Here is a 17,232-nt window from a genome sequence, read left to right on the forward strand (position 1 = left end):
ATATTTGGCTTTTGAGAAAACCTCTGGACAGACAGTAGAGCGGTGATGACGGGTATGGAGTTTTTGTTAAATCTGGTAGATTGTGTGAAATTTGTATTGTCAGCTGTTATTTAACACCGGTCAAGTTTATTTGTATAGCCCTTAATCATAGTTGCAGTCTCAAAGGGCTTTATAGGCCCACATTTAACAAAGGAAACAAAATGACACCCCCAACACTAAACTTACGCCTTAAACCTAGGCGTGTGACTGGAGTGGCAAAGCAGCTCACAGTTTTCCAAAGCTGGTTTCTGTGGCATGTGCTGCTCACAGACTAGCACTGGCATGCAAAGATGCCTCAGATGCTGTCAGATATATGGCTACCTTTAGGGACCATCTACAGGAACTGCGCCTGTTCTTTAGAAACAGCGCACATACATCAGCCACACTGAGAGCCGCTGCCACTACTCTCGGTCTGAGCGACTTGAACGTTAAGGTGCGTTTTCACCATTTTCACAATACCATTGTGGGCTCATATCATTTATTTTATACTTACTTGTTGGTAGGAAGTGAAAGATACCAGGTGATTATCTCGGCATCTAGCCATACAAAATCTCCAGAGGAGCCTTCCAGACATGCTGGCTGATCTTACAGAGGGGGCGAGCACAAGGAAGTGCCCAGTGGCCAAAGGCCTATATACATCTTCTGTGCCACATACCGCTTTGTGGCTGCCCTCTACCTTCAAGCACATGTGTTGCCCCACATATCAATGCTGTCAAAGGTGTTTCAGAGAGCAGATGTGAACTTTCTCCACATAAAGGAACAGGTAGATTACAAAGGGATGCATTTGATAAAGAATGATGCTCCCAGATATTTGCATTAAGTGATCTATAATACTGTTGTCTTTTTCCACATTTAGGTTCCAGTCACACTTGCTACAATGGAGCAGGAAATTGTGCACATTTTGTGTGTGTCTAGCTACGGAGAGTTTATCTCAGATTTCCTTGGATTAATTCATTTGGGTGTGAACCAAGCGGCACAGGACATAGTGAACATAGTGTACATACGGAGCAGCAGTCAATGCTGGAGTTTACAATGGTACTTCGCACAATGGTATCCGTGTATTCCAGCATCCAGCTGTGCATCTGAGTGTGTCTTTAGCACATCTGGAAATATCTGCAGTCCTAGGCGTTCTAGACCAAGTGAGGAAAATGTAGACACCCTTGTTTTCTTGGCCACACATCTAAACAAGGCAAAGGGACCGAGTAACAAACGAAAACCAGCCAGCCTAGGACTACGGTTCAGGCTGAGTAGTGACACAATACCATTCAAGCCAGTTATGCTGCCATACTAGTTGGGCTATTAATGTTCCAATTTTTGTCAGCTCTCATTGTGTTGAACGTCATTTCTTAATGTTCAACATATACAAATGTATTCTGAATAGTGACAAAGAAAAGTTGTTCAGAATTAAGATAAAGCTCAATGGCTGAGTTGACAATACTTTTCTTGACCGAGAAAGACAAAAGATTACACAGCCAAGATTTAGGATGGGTTAGAGGTAAGTCAAGAGTTTGAGATTATGCTGCTATTTTAGTTAACCTGGATTATTGTCATTTTACACTAAATGCCATTGCTTTAATTTATTTATTGTTCTCATGTTTGTGTTTTGACTGAAAACGTTGTCCAGGTTGGAAATAAAGCACAATAACATGTGAGAGTGTTGTCCCCCCCCCCCTTTTTTTAAAGTATTGAAAAGTATGGAAATTCATGACGTGGTAACGGTATCGAAACAAAAATGTTGGTTTGGTGACAACACTACTAGCTACAGAGAGAACACCAAAGCCAAGCAGCCAGTTATCAATGACGATGTCTGATTAGTACAAATATGTACTGGAGTTGACACTACTATGTTAATTGTATCTCAATAGTTTTGTTGTTCTCTTGTCTCGGTTATAAACTGGAGGCGGGTGGTGGTCGTCACCTGGAAGTGGGTGTTTAGAGAGGAGATCAGGGCTGGGTTTGGAATAAAGCCCTTAGTTCTACATCTCATAGACTTCTACCTGTGCCCACCCCAAAGGCGACAAGCTATAAATCGAGACAACTCTCTCACCTGACCCCAAAACAGTGGGATGGACTTCCGGCCTCAATCAGAGCTACAGACTCATTCACTTCATTCAAGAAAGACCTAAAAACTTCCCTCTTCCAGGCCTCCCTTAGGTATTGATATTCTCAGACAGAAAAGGAATGCCCAGGCTTGGTATACCTCCTACCTCCATTAGTCAGAGCACCATTTTCCATTGAGGGCCAAGAGTAGGCACATTTTCCTTCCAACCAGTTAGAATACCAGCTGAAGTCACTGACGAGTCAGTCGTCTTTGGCTGAAGATGTGTTAATCAATGAAATATTAACTGGTTGGAAGGAAAATCTGCATACTGTTCACACTCAATGTACATGGTTACCTATGTCTGCCATAGATGGTCTATAAGCACGACTCAAACTGTCCAGTCTTTAGTAGCACGCTTCAAATATAATAAAAATATAAACCATCTCATACTACTATTACTACTGTGTCCTTACTTACTTACTTACACGCCATTATAATCAGTGTCTCCTATTGTGTCCTCCTTCTACATGTATGCCATATTTTATCTTTTGTCTTTTATACTGATAGAAGTTAATGTAAATGAACTTTGTACTTTGATTCCCCTGTTCAGTGTCTCTAGATGATCACTAAATGTACTCCACATGGTGGAGATATGATTACTGTAGGACAATTTATTACTACCACTACTAGTACTAGTACATATAGTATGACTCGGATAGGATTGCTACTCCTCATTCTGAGGTGTGTTGGTAGCATGTGAATTTATCTATTAACTGCTGACTCTTGCTAGTCGCTCGGGATAAAGGTGTCAAATTCAATTCAATTCAAAACTTTATTGCAGACTCAGGGTCCATAACAGACAAAGACAAATAGGTAAAAGACAACCCCTAGACAATAGACAGAGTAAACACAATAAATAACAAAAATGGAACAAGTCAGTGTGTTATAAGAAGGCAGCTATACCAGTGGTCCCACTGCTGGGCTTGGTAGAGTGTGGCACTGAATCTTATATTAGTTAAACTCTTGATTACATTATCAGAGTCACTGAGCCGGCAAATAAATTTATACATGAGCTTTCTTAGAAGAGCCTGAAAGGTACTGACTCCTGCAGCCACAAACATTTCACTTGCACTACACCATCTAGGTCTTTTTAGTAGTATTCTCATAGCATCATTATAAGCTACTTGAAGCCTCTGTAAGCTTGCTTTTTTATAGTTTGACCACAGGGGGCAGTATAGAGTGTTGTACAATATGCTCTGAACAGAGGCATCTTCACACTAACTGAACACATACCAAACTTGCGTGACAGAGTCTTTTCTTGTGCATACATTATGCGGCATTGCCTATAAACATCATCATCATCATCGGTAATTTGTTCAATAATATAGTGCCCAAGATATTTCATCTTATTACACACCCCAAGATTATTATCAGACCATTTAAAATCAGGACGTTTTAGATGATTGACCTCTTTGGTTCTGCAGATCATGACAACACTTACTAACATTGTATTTGATGTCATGCTCCACACCATTCACACAACATATATCAAGGAGCTGCTGGAGACCAGCGCTACAGGGACTAAGAATGACAAGGTCATCTGCATACATAACATGGTTCACCAAGGTATTACCTACCAGTCATGCACCAGTGTTACAGGCTTTCAGCTGCTTGGACAAATCATCAATATATAAATTGTAGAGAGCCGGAGACAGAATTCCCCCTTGTCTGACACCATTGCTAACCCCAAATGGGGCTGAAACACTATTACCCCATTTCACTTGCATAGTCTGGTGGGCATACCAATAAGCCAGAATTCTCACAATGTATTTAGGCACCCCTCTTTGACTCAGTTTAACAAACAACTTTCTACGATTAACACGATCAAAAGCTTTAGAAGCATCAAAAAGACACATAAGAACCGGTGAGTTTTGGCCTCTGTATTTGTTTACAATTTCCTTTAAGGCATATATATATAAGTCAGAGTTTTGACGTCTGTATTTGTTAATAATTTACTTTAAGGCATATACATATAAATATACATAAGTCAGCACCATGTCTAGCTTTAAAACCAAACTGGTTATCTGTGGAGTTGATAAATTCATGCACTCTATCCAGCAGGATTCTTTCTAGGACTTTTGACAGTATGCTGGCTAGAGCTATAGGCCTGTAGGTATCTAGGCTGCATACTTTACCAGCTTTTTCCTTAATGACTGGCGCTAACAGTACAGACAACATTGAGTCTGGTAACAAGCCATGGACCATAAAGCCAGTAAAACAGATACCAAGGAGAGGAGCTAACCTCGGACTGGCATATTTAAGGTGTTCAGCAGTAATATGATCTAAGCCACTTGCCGTGTTAACAGACAGCTTGTTTATAGCTTGGCACACCACGTGTGACATGATCAATACTGAATCATCACTCTCAATATTGCCCACCTTATACAGATCACTGTGGACACAATTGAATAAGGTCCTATAATGCTGTCGCCATAACTCAGCAATATTGTCTGTATCGGAGATACCATCAACAGTGCATGGTAGAGATGTTTTACAGTTGTTGAGAGCTCTCACTTCTTTCCAAAAATTAGCAGGATCATTTCCTAGCAGCTTCTTATCCATGGAATCTGCCCTCATGGCTTGCTCATTTTTACAGATAAAGCAAATGGCGTACTTGTATCTTGCATTAGTGAGCTTCTTGTGTTCAAGCTCAGGCCCTTGTCTGGGCCTGCCTGCCATAGCCCATGATTTAAAGGCTTCACATGCTTCTTCATGATACCCAACTACATACTTGTTCCAACCAGACCTGATGTTATGTGTCTTATTTTTATACTTGCAGTAGGGCTTACTACCTTCATACAGACCACTATCAATATCATCATACATGCACCAGAGATCTCTCCTACGCCTCATATCCTCACAGTTAATGTCTCTGCACATAACTGCATCTCTAAGCAGATGTAGTATATTACCCAAGGTTTCATCTGTACAGGCATGACAGGCTAAGATGTCCTCCTTTGTAAGAGCTGACCAGTCCAACCTTTCTGCATTATCACTATCTCCATTACTAGACAGCACAGGCAGATGTTCAACATTTATAGCCATAGCAAGAGGTATGAGATCAGTCGGTGCTGCCCCATACATAATACCCATACTCCCCAACAAGGCATGTGCATCAGCAGTGCAAATACAGTGGTCCAGCCATGACGCAGTGTGCCAGGCCTCACTTATGTATGTAAAAGTATTTGTAGGCAACAAGACTTTGCTTCACAATATAAGATTATTATCTTGACAGAACTGAAATATGTGATTAGCAAATAACGAATTCTTGTCTGAGATATCAGCATTCAGATCCCCATTGACATACACACTGGAAGAAGTATTAGCTTGAATAAAGGAAGTGATGAATGCAAGCCTATTTAAATATTCATCCTCGTTCTGCTGGCATTCAAAGGGTGTATACACATTTAGGATAAAGAATCCCCCGTCATTGTGAGTAAACTGTATTGCAATGCACCAGTCAACACCAAGCCTAACCACTTTTATCAATGAGTCGAGCTTCTTATTCCATGGAATAGCCACACCCCCTGGTATCCTGCCTCTGACTATTCCCACGCCAAGGTCAGTTGTAGACTCCCCAGCCCCATGAAAGTTCTCATTGAAGGAGTTTAGTTTTTCCAGATTGAAGGGAAATGGCTGGATATAAAGGTGTCAGATTGAAGGGAAATGGCTGGATATAAAGGTGAATGTACAGCCGTCGTGCATGGGAACATGTGTCCTCATTACTAAGGGAAGAGCAACCCGTCCTCGGACTGTCTGTCTACCATTATAAACAGCAAAGAGCCGTCCTCACAGCTGTTATCAGGCCTCAAACTCACCACTAACAAAGCCCACGGCACACCACACAACATCTTGCTTGCTAATTAATATTTACAACATGTTCAACTTATAAACCTTGAAAGGGTTTAAAGGTTTAAAGATGGCGTCCCACCGTTTGCGATAACAAGTATATTCCTCTTTCTCGTCCTCGGATCCAAGAACCCTTCTTTCAAACTCCGCATACATGTCAGTAAGTGGCCGATGAACAAGAGAGCTCAGCGTTTTGACAGCAGACATGTTCAGAAAATGACAAATAGTGAAATAATTTAGAGAAACGACAACGAAGCCCGTCTCCGCCGCCAGACTGCACGGACATTTGCAGCCCTAAGCCCGCCCTTTTTATTCTTCTTCTTCTGCTGCTGCTGCCGCTGCTTCTTCTGCTGCTGCTGCTTCTTCTTCTGCTGCTGCTGCTTCTAATTTCATTGGCGGTTGGCAAACAGCTTTCGGGTACATTACCGCCTCTGACTGATGTGGAGTGTGAACTAAAGCACTACCCTCAATACTTCTACCAAACAACTACAATCAAAACAAGAAACACAGTCGACATAATTAAAGGGAATCAAAGCAACATAGATAAATAAATATATTGTGGGAGTGCGGGAATGAGAAGGACAGATCGAGTCGAGTCAATTCCGTTTACTCGCCACACAAAACGACACCGATACAAATCAATCTCTCCTGGCAACCAGCTAACCAACCGCTAGGCTGCTGCCAACATGGCTCCGCCCCGGAAACCCCAGGCAGTGCCTACGTCAGCACGCTGAACGTCTGCCTTAAAGGAGCAGCAGCCCCTGCTGAATCTACCCTCAAATGTGTATCACAACAATATATAATACATAGCTAAAAGTAATATTTCTCAGTCTATTCATTCTAGATGGTCTTAACCCAGCCACTGAGCATGCACAAGCCAGCATTCTTAGTGTCGGTCCCAAGCCCGGATAAATGAGGAGGGATGCGTCAGGAAGGCCATCCGGGGTAAAACCCTTGCCAAATCAAATGTCTACTGCTACTACTACTAATCCTTTCAGCTGCTGCCATTAGGGGGCGCCACAGCGGATCATCCGTTTCCATCTCTTCTTGTCTTCTGCATCTTCCTCGGTCACACCAGCCACCTGCATGTCTTCCCTCACCACCTCCATAAACCTCCTCTTTGGCCTTCCTCTTCTCTGGCAGCTCCATATTCACGTTGCTTGTGTAGGAGAAATTGGAAAACCCTTATACCACTGCTTTGTATCACCGTCTCTTTGCCGACTTGTCTGTTTCCACTTCTAGAGCGCATGAGTACTTCTGTGTGATTTTGAAATTCACAACATCCAAATTCGTAACGGTAAGTGGGCTCCGGTTAGTTGTCAGAGGAAAAGCCCATAACCAGAGTCTGTCCATTCCTTCTTACTTCCAACTCAACCATGTCATTTAAAGCAGCACCAGGACACTTTTTGGATGTTAGCAATGTCTGCTTTGTCAAGTGTCACAAAGTTAACCGAGGGTTTCTTATTCTTGCCGGCGTAGGAACAAGATACTGCATTTACAAGCTAATCCTGAAAAGACCGCCAAGCAGTTGTGTTCTCAGAAGAGGTAAAGGAAAATACCTGTGTCATAAAGCAATCCCTCTACTTGAAGGTAGAAAAATACACACTGAAAAGACAGGGAGAGTGGAGGGACGTTACATTCAGAACACACCACAAGAACACGTGCTCTGAACAGCTGTCCCCACTCAGGTCCTCTTTCAAAGAGGCCTGGTATTACCACGGGGTAAACAGTGGGATCAGTCCACCTTGCATCTGGACTCAAGAGGCCATCTGGATTACACTGAAAACCAATGTCCAGTCTTGGACATGTCACTACCTGGGTGACTGGGATGACTCTACTACTGACACACTGAAAACACGACTTTCAAGTTTCACATAACAAGTACATTTTAAAACAACAAACTACTTAACGCTATAATACATAACTGGAGCAATGAGCAAGAGTGAGCTAGATTTTAAAAGAACCCAACTAATAAAATACCCCCCCAAGCTTCCTCCCTCCCTCCGCACCAGTTTCATGCATGTGCATGAGTCTGCTCGCCACAAGCCGCGTTTCCATCGAAAGTACCCAGAACTTTTACTCCCAGGACCTGACGGCTTCCTTCAGCCCATTGTTGTCTGTGTTTCCACCACGGTTTAAAGACCGTAAAGGTTAGGCAAATTAGTCTGCTGGCGTATTAAAAAGCGACGGCTGTTTTACGCGTCATTTTGGGAAATAAACTTGACATAAAAGTAAAATTAAAAAAAGTTAAGTTAAAAGTTAAAGTAAAGTTAAACAAACTGCTTTGTGGCTGCTGATTTTTAAAAATGGCGGTTGAAATAAAATGCTGCGAGTACTCGACCAATCAGAAATGTTCTGTTGTGGGTCGGAAAGGAACCAGTGCGGGGGTCCGGCAGGGTCAAGCCCGTAGGCACGTTTATTCTTATTCAGGGCAGGGAAATGCGGGAGGTGTATGGTGCCACTAGAGTCCTGGATGTGGGCTGTGTAAAGACGATGTGTCTGTGTGCAGGGCGAGTGTGGTGCGGGTGTGCAGGAATGTAAATGACTGGAGGGTGTCTGTGCGTGTTGGTGAAGCGCAAGTCCGGGAGTAGGGGTTCTGCGGGAGGCAGCGTGGGAGCACAAGGGAGGGGTCCGAGGAACACAAGGGACGCGAGAAAGACGGAGCCCGAGAAGCACCGGGGGTTCGTACTAGATGGCACAATCTGGCAACGACTGCCCGTCAGCGTCCTCTCTTCTAGCGGGCTGCAGACTGGCTTCAGGTGCGCTGATCACCGATGAGCCTCTGGTGCGCAGCTGCGCTCTCAACGAGCGCGCTGATTGAACCCTGCTGGTAGACTCAGGCGGAGACGCGCCTTGCGTCTGGACCACAACAGTACCCCCCCCCCCTCCTACGGGAGCCACCGGGCGACCGTCCAGGGGCATCAGGGTGTTCCAAGTATAAGTCCGACAGGAGGGCGGGGTCGGCGATGTAAGACCGGGGCACCCAGCTCTGGTCTTCCGGACCGTAGCCCTCCCAGTCCACCAGGTGCTGGAAGCCCCTCCCACGGCGGCGGACACGCAACAGCTTCCTGACCGGCCAGACCGGGTCGCCGTCCTGGAGTACACGGGGAGGAGGCGGGGCTGCGACAGGTGGGGAGAGGGCACTGACAGACACAGGCTTCAGCTTGGAAACATGAAACACGGGATGTGCCCGAAGAGAAGGAGGGAGAGACAAACGCACTGCAGTGGGGTTGACGATCCTCTCCACAGTGTAGGGTCCCATGTAGCGAGCGGCGAACTTGCGAGAGGTCGTCGGGATGGGGAGGTCCTTGGCCAGGAGCCAGACACGCTGACCAGGCTGGTAGACCGGGGCTGGGACGCGACGCCGGTCAGAGGAGCGTTGGGACCGGTCGTTGGCTCGCAGCAGGGCGGCACGAGCAGACCTCCACATGCGGCGGCATCAGCGGAGATGATCCCTGGCTGACTGGACCGCCACCTCAGTCTCTTGCTGGGGAAACATGGGGGGCTGGTAGCCCAGTGAACATTCAAAAGGAGACATTCCAGTGGCAGAGCTAGTCATGGTGTTGTGAGCATACTCAACCCAGGCCAGGTGCTTGCTCCAGGTCGAGGGGCTGCTGGTGGTCACACATCTCAGGGCCGACTCCAGGCTCTCGTTGGCTGCTCCGCCTGTCTGTTTGTCTGAGGGTGGTAACCAGAAGAGAGACTGACCGTGGCCCCAATTCCCCTACAGAAGGCCTGCCACACCTGGGAAGAGAACTGGGGACCCCGGTCAGAAACAATGTCCAGGGGAATGCCATGGAGACGGACCACGTGGACAACCAGCAGTTCGGCGGTCTCAGCGGAGGACGGGAGCGCCACGAAATGGGCCTGCTTGGAAAAACGGTCGACAATGGTGAGTGTGTTACCCTGAGACACCGGGAGTCTAGTCACGAAGTCCAGGGAGATGTGTGACCAGGGGCGACTGGGGACCGGGAGGGGACGCAGGAGACCAGCAGGGGGGCGATGGGAGGTCTTACTCCAGGCGCAGGTGATGCACGCCGCCACAAACTCCCGAACGTCAGCCTCCATGGTAGGCCACCAGAAGCGCCGCCGGAGGACGGACAGTGTCCTGGAAGCGCCAGGGTGGCAGGTGAAGCAGCTGGAATGGCCCCACTCGAGAACCCTGGAGCGGACAGGGGCAGGTACAAACAGACGGTTAAGGGGAACGTTACCAGGGCTGGGGTGAGTTCGCTGGGCGGTCCCGACCAGAGAGTCGATGGCCCAGGTGACGACGCCCACAACACAGGTCGGAGGCAGGAGGGTGTCCAGGGCACCCTCCTGGGTGCCATCCTTCGTAGATGCCCCTGGGTGGAGCCGAGAGAGCGCATCTGTCTTGCTGAAGGCAGCCGCAAGGTCATGATAAACCTCGGGCACATCGGAGAGGTCTGGAGGAGGAGGCTCAGCCTTAGGAGCCCCAGGACGATAGGAGGCGGAGCGGAGACAGTTCGCGTGGCACGCAACACTCCACCCGACGATCCGAGCGGAGGACCAGACGATGTTGGGGTCATGTCTCTGCAACCAAGGCCTCCCGAGAACCAGTGGTGAGGAGGGAGCAGTGAACACAAGGAGGCGGATTGTCTCGACATGGTTGCCTGAGACTGTTAGCTTGAGAGGCTCAGTGGTGTAGGTGATGCGACAGAGAGCGCGTCCATCCAGCGAGCTGGTCTCAATAGGGGTCTCCAGCGGGGTGAGACTGATGCCAGCCTGCCGAGCTAGGGCCCCGTCAATGAAACTCCTGTCGGCTCCAAAGTCGATAAAGGGGCCGATAGGCAGAGACTGCTGACCCCAGGAAAGAGACGCAGGGAATAAAGGAGAGGGGGAAGGCTTGTTCTGGGGCAGAGTCACGCAGCTTACTAGTAGCCCCTCCCCTAGTAAGCTCGGCCTTCTGGGCGTGTGGTACAGTCCCGAATGAAGTGTCCACCCTGCCCACAGTACAAACAGAGCCGGCCTCGCATGTGCTGTTCGCACTCAGCCCCGGTGAGGCGTGACCGAGCCACCTCCATGGGCTCCACCCCAGGCTCAGGTGGTCGTGGCGAGGGAGTGGGCAGAGCTGCTGGTGCTGGCTGGGGATCCCGGGGAGGGGTGAGGGACTGGCGCTGAGCTCGAGCGCGTTCATCTCGCCTTGCCTGGAGGCGTTGGTCCATCTTCAGAGCCAGGCCGATTAACTCATTGCAGGTCGCCGGCCAGTCTCTAAAAAGTCCATCCTTGACCTTCTCGCTTAAGCCCCGCCTGTATGCACTCAGCAGGGCCTCGTCATTCCAACGGCATTCTGCGGCCAGGACTCGGAAATCGACGGCGTATTCGGCCACCGAACGAGAGCCCTGACTGATGATGTGGAGACGGGCGGTGGCGTCACAGCCACCAATGGGGTGATCGAACACACTCGTGAATTCCCCGAAAAAGGCTGCATAATCAGAAGATAGGGCGGGTTTCTGGTCTAGGGCAGCCGTGGCCCATCTGAGAGCCTTACCCGTAAGCAGGGACATGATAAAGGCGACCTTAGCGCCGTCTGAAGTGTAACGGCTGGGCTGGTGGCAGAACACCAGCTCGCACTGGACTAAGAAGCCACGGCAGAGCTCGAACTCACCCTCATAGGACTTCGGGGGGGTTAGCTTGGGCTCTCTATGAGCGGGCCCGAGAACCGAGCTGAAACTGGTGAGACGGTTCTCCAGCGCCGTCATCCGTGTGTCCGGTTGTTGGACTGCTGCGTTGAGTCCTACGATGAGCGGAGGATCGCCAGATCTGCTGGGGGTAGCCGCCGGAGTTCCTGCTGCACCCGGTTCCATCGTGGCCAGATTGTACTGTTGTGGGTCGGAAAGGAACCAGTGCGGGGGTCCGGCAGGGTCAAGCCCGTAGGCACGTTTATTCTTATTCAGGGCAGGGAAATGCGGGAGGTGTATGGTGCCACTAGAGTCCTGGATGTGGGCTGTGTAAAAGACGATGTGTCTGTGTGCAGGGCGAGTGTGGTGCGGGTGTGCAGGAATGTAAATGACTGGAGGGTGTCTGTGCGTGTTGGTGAAGCGCAAGTCCGGGAGTAGGGGTTCTGCGGGAGGCAGCGTGGGAGCACAAGGGAGGGGTCCGAGGAACACAAGGGACGCGAGAAAGACGGAGCCCGAGAAGCACCGGGGGTTCGTACTAGATGGCACAATCTGGCAACGACTGCCCGTCAGCGTCCTCTCTTCTAGCGGGCTGCAGACTGGCTTCAGGTGCGCTGATCACCGATGAGCCTCTGGTGCTGATCGAACCCTGCTGGTAGACTCAGGCGGAGACGCGCCTTGCGTCTGGACCACAACATGTTCAGTGCTACAAGCTCCACACCCAAAGTTCCTGTACTTTTGGGAAGTACTACCCCCCCCCCCCCGAGCAGGGACTTTTTGGAGAGTAAAATAATGTCCCCTGCACTTAATTTAGACCCTGGTCCCTGCGGTGGAAATGCACCGAGTTCCTCAAAAGGTTCCGAGTTCCTGGGGAAGGTTTCTGCGGTGGAAACGTGGCTTCAGTGGTTCTGGTCTGGTGGTCCACAGGCTGGTGGTATTTAATACCAGCTCATCGAGATTACAGTTTACGTATATGAACAAACAAAGAACGCAGCAGGTTAGCAGAATGAACTCTTTAATCTTTAGTGCAGTAACAATTAAATTTACTTTCTTTTCAACACCTTACCACTTGACAAAAAAATAAAGTAAAATAAAAAATCACAAGACGGCTTGAAACATGCAACATCAGGTAACAACTACTTACCAGCAAATCAATATTCATAATAGTATTAATAATAAATATATAGTCACACTCACACTGGGTCATCTCAGCACCACATTTGGGACAAACTAATAAATAGAGAGAACTGCTTCCTCTGTACAGAGCAAAGGGAGAGAGGAGTGAGACACTGTGAGGAGAGGAAGAGAAGAGAGGGAGATGGTTTGGGGGAAGAAGAGACATACAGTTGTGTTGTCACAGAGTGTAAACAGGACCATCTCAGTAAATCTCCAAAAATGATAAAAATATTCTCAGTACAGAATTGGACTATTCTTTCTGATGCAAGTCAGGTTCCATCACACAAAAGCCAGTTAGTGTAGAAGGGACATTGTCAGCACAATGCTGCTCTCTCACATCACAATAGAGTCCAACACTCAGTACCAAGTCAAATCTGAGTCACAGCAAAAAGGTCTCAGGGATGCAAATGGGCTGACTGGAAGTCAGGATGGTGAAATGTAGAAGCCGGACCACCACAGGGAGCGACGAGGGGCGATACCTTTAAATGTCGTACCAACATGTGTCTGTCAGTCATCCAGAGCAGCCCTCCAACTGGAGAGGGTCTGGAGGGAGAACATTGAGGACTGTGAATATGGATGGACCTACGGTTAATGTCATACCAAATGAAATGCTCAGGCCTGTCGTTAGTGGATTCCTTGTTGAGTAGAAGGGAGCTTAATTAAGGGTGGAGCAGAAAGAGCAATAGAGGAACATATTTATGGCTGTACCAACAGGTTATGACATCATCATTATATTTTCCACAGTTTTTGAATCTAAACCAGCAGGGTTGGTTTACCAAGTTGGTGTGAGTGGCTCTCTGACCTGACACCAGTCTGACTCTCAGTCATTTAGGCAGACACTGCTTCTCTTTATCCCCACTTTGGTCCAGTTCACTTTAATGTGTTAGCCTAGCCTGCTGCTTAGCTGTAGTCCAGTCTAAAATTCTAGCCTAACCTGCTGCTTTGTTGTAATCCAGTCTAATGTGTTAGCCTAGCCCGCTGCTTAGCTGTAGTCCAGTCATGTAACATTTTACGCTAGCCTGCTGCTTAACTGTAGTCCAGTCATGTGACATGTTAGCCCAGCATGGTTGTAATTGCAGTTAAATTCAATACATTAACCTTGCTAGCTACTTCTGTGTAGTTAAGTCTAATGTGGTAGCATAGAGTACTGGTTAGCTGTAGTCAAGTCTAATCTGTCATCATAAACAGCTGGTTATCTTGGAGTCCAGCCCAATGTGTTAGCCTAGCATGCTAGTTAGCTGTGTTCTAATGAGTAAGCCTAGCAAATTAGTTAGCTGTAGTCCAGTCAAATGTGTTAGTCAAGTGTGCTAGTTAGCCGTGGTCCAATCTAATGTGTTAATAGTTAGCTTAAGTCCAGTTTTATGTGTTAGCATAGTGTGCTAGTTAGCTGTGGTCCAGTCTAATATATTAGCCTAGCATGCTGCTTAGCTGTAGTCCAGTGTAGTTAGCAGGTCAGCAGTAGTTCATCGTCACTGCTCTCTGTCTTGCCTGTAACCTCTAGGCAGGCGTCGGGGATCTGGGCTGTATGAACCATCCCACAGTGTTCACATAGACCCTCTCTGCCTCCATGGCAACTGCTACCATGATGATGGTGGTGGATATGGCTAGAGTTGGAGGATGGGCGTGGCTCCAGCAATGAGGAGGAAGAAGAAGAGTCAGAGTCATAGATAGGGATGAGGAGTTCTACATCTTCCTCCTCCTCTCTGCTGCTCCTCCTGTCCCCTCCTCCCTGCTCCAGATGTCTCAGCGGGCTCTGGTTCCGGTTCTGTTGGGGCTCTGGCCCTGTTCTGCCCAAGCGTCGGACCCAGCGCAGGCTGTGGGCCAGGCGGCTCAGAGCGGAGCCCAGTGGGCCTTCAGAGGTTTGAGGAGCAGAGAGAAGTGGTGAGGAGCAGACCGGCTGCTCCGGACCAAGTCTGCTGGCCACCACAGCTGGACCACCCTCAGGGGACCGGTCCCTGGGCCGTATCTCTCCAAACACCCCCCTGCTCTGGTCACAGCCGGGGGTGGGGGTGCTGGTTGTCATGGATACGATGGCTTCCACTGCATGGTAGGGGGGTGTTTTGTGAGGAAGGGGTGCAACTGCCCCACCCACAGCCCCCCCCCTCTCGCTCTCAGTGTCAGTATCATCAGAGTCCACGGTCAGTGGGCCGCGCTGCCGACTGCCACGCTCTGTGTCACGCTGGCCAGAACCAGAACTTCCAGTGCTGCCGTTACCACCACTGTCCTCTGGGTCAGAGGAGACCAGTGGGAGAGAACCTGACCGCCTTGATCGTGAGAAGGATAAGAAACGTCTCCACAGGTTACCATGACGACTGGAGGAGGTGAGACGCAGGGAGGAGAAGCCAAGCTGTGAGCGGACAGCAAGGCGCAGATTCTCTAAGACTGAGGCCTGGAGAGAAAAGAGGAGAATTTGGTGAGAGCTCCTAATAGCAACACTTTATCAAGCAATTACTTCTACCATAAGTCCATTAGCATACATCATGTAGAATACTGCACATATCATAAATCATACAGCATGTCATGTCTGACAGATCTGAGCTGTCACCTGCTACAGATACATTCATCTATGTTCCACAAAACAGAGACTCTATAAGGAGGAAGTGACAGATGCTTGAGAAGGAGGTTACAGGGGAGCCAGCAGGTGAGACATCAAACCATCCTCTTGATATGGAAGACGGGAAAGAGGGGAGGAAGAGAAGAGGGGGGACTAAAGAAAGATTACAATATGAGTAGAGAGGAAAGCAGAGCTGGGGAGGAGAGAAGGAGAGAACAAGAGGAGAGAAAGATCATTCTCCACTGAACTGACCTGCTTCCCTGAGCAAACAGCAGGAGACAGACAGACAGACAGACAGACAGACAGACAGACAGACAGAGAAACATACATGCATTCAGAACAGTGAGCATACTCTGTTAAACTAAAACGACTTGGTGGGACAGACCGAGGGAAGATGGAGAAGAGAATCAAACCATTCAATATTACTTTATTTGTCCCTAGGGACATGTGTCTGGGACATAAAGGCTGAACACAAAAATACATGCATCATAGCGCAATAACACAAATCAAGTGCATAGCACAGACAAATACGTGCAACACAGCCCCTCATTTCCACCCTCCTTGTGTTCCTAGTTTAGGAGATTCACTGATAGAGGGATGAAAGAGTTTTGATATCGGTTCAGGTATGTTTTCCTGTATTTAACTGGAACCCTGTAGCATCTGCCTGATGGGAGAAGTTGGTATTCTGAATACAGAACATGAGAGGGGTCCCGGCCTGTTCAACTGTTGTCTTCTCAAAAAGCATCTGGAGGGAGGAAGGGATGCTCCCTCACCCCCATCACTTTCATTGCTGTGTTTGTGATATTTTAACTTAACTGATATGTTACCAAAGCAAGCCGAAATCCTGTAACATATAACATACTCTCTATCACAGCATGACAACATAACACCATTACCTTCTGTCCAACCCCAAACACCCTACGCAACAAGTAAAAAAGTAGTCTCTGGTGGATCCTGGTACAATCAGAATTACAATGGTCATTCCAAGACAGATTACTGTCAATATATACACCCAAGTATGTGTAAGAATGAACCTGAGTAATAAAAGCCTTATGGATCAGTGGTGGACAATGATCCCCCAGATGTCCTGAGGCATGCTCAGTAATCCAGGTAAGAAAATACAAGAAGGTTGAATCAGTTCATCTGGACATAACGTTTATTGACAGATACGTTTTATCATCATCTAAGTGACCTCTTCAGTCTCAACTGACTGCAGACACCCCACCCTTATAAAAAAGGCAGAAGAAAGGGTGTGCCATGGGTTTCCCAGTCTCACCTGTAGTGGCCAACTTGTATATGGAGGAAGTGGAAAAGAGGCTCTGATGTCCTGTCCAGGGAAACCACCAAGCCTTTGGTTGAGATTTGTGGCTGACACCTGGGTTATAATTAAATGTCAGGACGTACCACATTTCACCGACCACATTAACTCTGTGGACACCACATCAAGTTCACCAGGGAGGATGTGGAACATGACAGGTTAGTCTCCTTACACTGAAATTGCAGTTGGTGATGGGGGACATTTGATTGTTGATGTTTACCGTAAACCAACACATACTGATCAGTACTTAAGGTTTGACTCTCATCATCTACTGGAGCACAAACCAGGAGCATCAGGACGTTGGACCACCGAGCTGACAACGTCCCCACCAACAAAGTGGCCGGGGGGAGAAAACCCACATTAAACAGGTCCTAGTTAAGTGTGGTTATCCTAACTGGGCGTTTGTCAAAGCCAGGAAGACGCCCAAACAGTGCACCAGCTGATCGAAGAGAGGAGAAGGACAACAGCTGTCTAAGTGTAAACCAGTGGTGATTCTGTATGTGGTGGGAGTGTTGGAAAAGCTGAGACACGTATTTTCAGAACACCACGTCTCAGTTGC

At 48.0% G+C, this 17,232-nt stretch overlaps 1 protein-coding gene across 1 annotated transcript in view; it reads right to left on the reverse strand.

The window, feature by feature from the left end:
• Nucleotides 1–12,630: 12,630 nt before the first annotated feature.
• lrp12 (low density lipoprotein receptor-related protein 12) overlaps nucleotides 12,631–17,232 on the reverse strand; it is a 35,571-nt gene continuing 30,969 nt past the window's right edge. Inside the window, exon 11 of the mRNA XM_056297872.1 lies at nucleotides 12,631–15,190. Coding sequence (XP_056153847.1) covers nucleotides 14,246–15,190 — 945 coding nt within the window. The 3' untranslated portion in view covers nucleotides 12,631–14,245. The remainder of the gene's footprint in view (nucleotides 15,191–17,232) is intronic.

The sequence above is a fragment of the Lampris incognitus genome, chromosome 18, assembly GCF_029633865.1.
Source record: "Lampris incognitus isolate fLamInc1 chromosome 18, fLamInc1.hap2, whole genome shotgun sequence".
NCBI lineage: Eukaryota > Metazoa > Chordata > Actinopteri > Lampriformes > Lampridae > Lampris > Lampris incognitus.